The sequence below is a fragment of the Lemur catta genome, chromosome 7 (assembly GCF_020740605.2).
Source record: "Lemur catta isolate mLemCat1 chromosome 7, mLemCat1.pri, whole genome shotgun sequence".
Lineage (NCBI taxonomy): Eukaryota > Metazoa > Chordata > Mammalia > Primates > Lemuridae > Lemur > Lemur catta.
Genome location: NC_059134.1, coordinates 61,937,767 through 61,940,527, shown reverse-complemented (window position 1 = coordinate 61,940,527; position 2,761 = coordinate 61,937,767). Strand labels below are relative to the sequence as shown.

The window sequence follows — 2,761 nt, the reverse complement described above, 5'->3', positions numbered from 1 at the left end:
ACTACATTTTCAAGGGCGAGTTGGTCTTGGACTAAAACTCACGCTGAGTTGTTCTTCTCAGTCTCAGAGAACATCAAGCGAGGCAATGTTATTGTCCTGGTATTAATAATTAATGATTAGTGAGCAAGTTATTAAATTACATACAGATATTTATATTTTTAAAAATATCCATTAAAGAATATATAAATCCATAGCTATTATATATGAGTAGGTATTCTGACTTCTAATTTTAATGATGAATATAATTTTTAAATACAAAGCATATTTGGATGGAAAATAGCATTCAATCCCTATAAAATTATCTATATTTTGAGGAAAACTCTTCAGAACATGTAATGGTAATGCAGGTTTATTTGATTAAAGTTTTTGAAATTATAGGTTCATATTTAAGCCAATAAATGGATGTGCCCACCTATGTATGCTGCTGTGTGTTAGTATTTCTGAACTTCGATATATACACCTGTGTGATCCTGGATTTTTGTAGCTGGTAAAAAAAAAATAAATATACCATGAGACTATAAATTTTTAAACTTGACAATTCTCAGAGGTTCCCCCACAATGAGAAAGATGTCGAATTTGCCAATAAATGTCAAAATTATATATATAAGTGATTAAGAACACAATAGGGAGTTAATGCAAGTAGATGTTGAGAAAAGTCCTATTTGGATGGTAAATTTGGGGTAAGTCATCACATTTCCCTCTAATTAGTTAGTTCTTCTTGAGCTGATGGGAGATAAGACCACATTTGATAATAGATAGAAGAGAATGGGGTGGGTATTACCATAGATTTCCAAGAAAAGAAATCAGAGGTGGGTTTGAGTAGAATATATCTTTAAATAAATTGTGACATGATGACAATAACATGGGGATAATTGGAAGATATAGAGATGAGAATGGAGTGAATATAGGACAATTGCTAATTTTAGGAAAGGATTAGGTTGAATCCAAGTTGGGAGCATTTATTTAGATTCTTTGGCCATATTTGAAAACATCTGCTTAGCCCCTTCCAAAATTTGCTTGGTCCTCACTCCATAAATAATGGGATTGAGCATAGGTGGGATGACCACATAGAGGTTGGCCAGGAGGATATGGACATAGCGTGGGATACGTCTCCCACCAAACCTGTAGACAAAGACAGAAAAGAGGGCAGGGATATAGAAGAGCAGGATGACACAGACATGGGATCCACAGGTGCTCAGGGCCTTGGAGCGTGCCTCTCGAGAAGGCAGGCGGAAGACAGCTCGGAGGATGTGGATGTAGGAAACAGCAATAAGGATGATGTCCAGGCCTGTGGAGAGGAGAGCAGCTGCCAACCCATACCAGACATTGATGGAGATATCAGAACAGGACAGACGGGCGATGCCCATGTGTTCACAAAATGTGTGTGCAATGATGTTGATCCGGCAATAGTGCAGGCGCGTGAGGAGAAAGATGGATGGAAACATGATGATGAAGCTGCGGGTCAAGGTGGCAGTGGCAATCTTCCCAATGACCTTACTCGTGAGGATCATGGCATAACGCAGAGGGGAGCAGATGGCCACATAGCGGTCAAAGGCCATGGCCAACAGGACAGCAGAGTCGGCCACAAAGAGAAAGTGGATGAAGAACATCTGGGTGAGGCATCCATCAAAGGAAATGTGGCTGGAACCAAGCCAGAAGTTGGCCAGTGCCTTGGGCATGGTGGAGGTGGAGAGCAAGACATCAGCACTGGCCAGCATGGACAGGAATATGTACATGGGCTCATGCAGGCTTGACTGGGAGATGATGACACAAATTAGAATGCCATTGCCTGCCAGGGAGGCTATGTACACGGTGCAGAAGGGGATGGAGAGCCAGATGTGTAGGTGCTCCAGCCCAGGGATGCCAGTGAGGAGGCAGCCTGTTATGCGAGTATCAGAGTTGTTCACAGCAGCTATACCATTAGCAGATAAAAGGGCCATGATTTTCTGCAGAGCCCTCCTCACCTGTGCCACAGGGGAAAAATAGCTTCAGACTTTGAACACATTAGCAGAGTGCCCATAAAGGCTTGCAAACAACCATAAGGTCTGCACATATTCATAGACTTTACAATAGTTATGGACTCTGCACACAGACATATTATCTATAGACAATCACACAGAGGCTCTGCACAAAGTGCACAGTTACAGGCTCTGTGTCCTTATTCAGAGGCTCTCCACACAGCTGTAAGACTCTCAGGAAATTACAGGGCTCAGAATCATTGCCAGACTCAGCACAGTGCCACAGGTTCTGAAAAGAACAGGGATAGCTAGAACATCAAAAACAATCTCTACAATCACTTTGGTTTGGGAACTATAATGAGCTCTGCAGCTCTGCACAGAGGACTGCAGTCCCACACGGAAGAGCCATTGCCTCTGCTTAACAGGCTGTGTGGATGAATAGGGTTAAGGACTGTGGGCACTATTGGCCCTATATCTCCTTTCCCTTAGGCACAGATGCTCTGCTAAGCATGGAGGCAGTGAAAATTGCTATGCTATTTAGAAAGAACAATGGAGAGGCTGTGAAAACACCCGGGTCAGAGATTTGCTCTGCCAGCTATTGACTATTCACACACACAAATACACGTATGCATACTTACATATATGCATCCATATGTGCATATATGTATGTATACATATGAGGGCTACTACCTTTGCAGGTGACAGAAGCACCTGCATACATCTTTCTTCTCCAGCTTGACTCCAGCTACCCTCCTGAATAATGAACCTCCAAGGCAGCCTGTGCTTTCAGCGTCTGCCTATTC

The 2,761-nt window shown here is 42.6% G+C and overlaps 1 protein-coding gene across 1 annotated transcript; it reads right to left on the bottom strand.

The window, feature by feature from the left end:
* Nucleotides 1-959: 959 nt before the first annotated feature.
* On the bottom strand, nt 960-1,972 carry LOC123641638 (olfactory receptor 52B6). Its single transcript, XM_045556516.1, has one exon. It carries the CDS (start codon nt 1,938-1,940, stop codon nt 960-962), a length of 981 nt encoding a protein of 326 aa, XP_045412472.1. The 5' UTR covers nt 1,941-1,972.
* Nucleotides 1,973-2,761: the final 789 nt, after the last annotated feature.

Coding starts and splice junctions, on each gene's coding strand:
- LOC123641638 (XM_045556516.1), bottom strand. CDS start 1,940: ATGGCCCTTTTATCTGCTAATGGTATAGCTGCTGTGAACAACTCTGAT.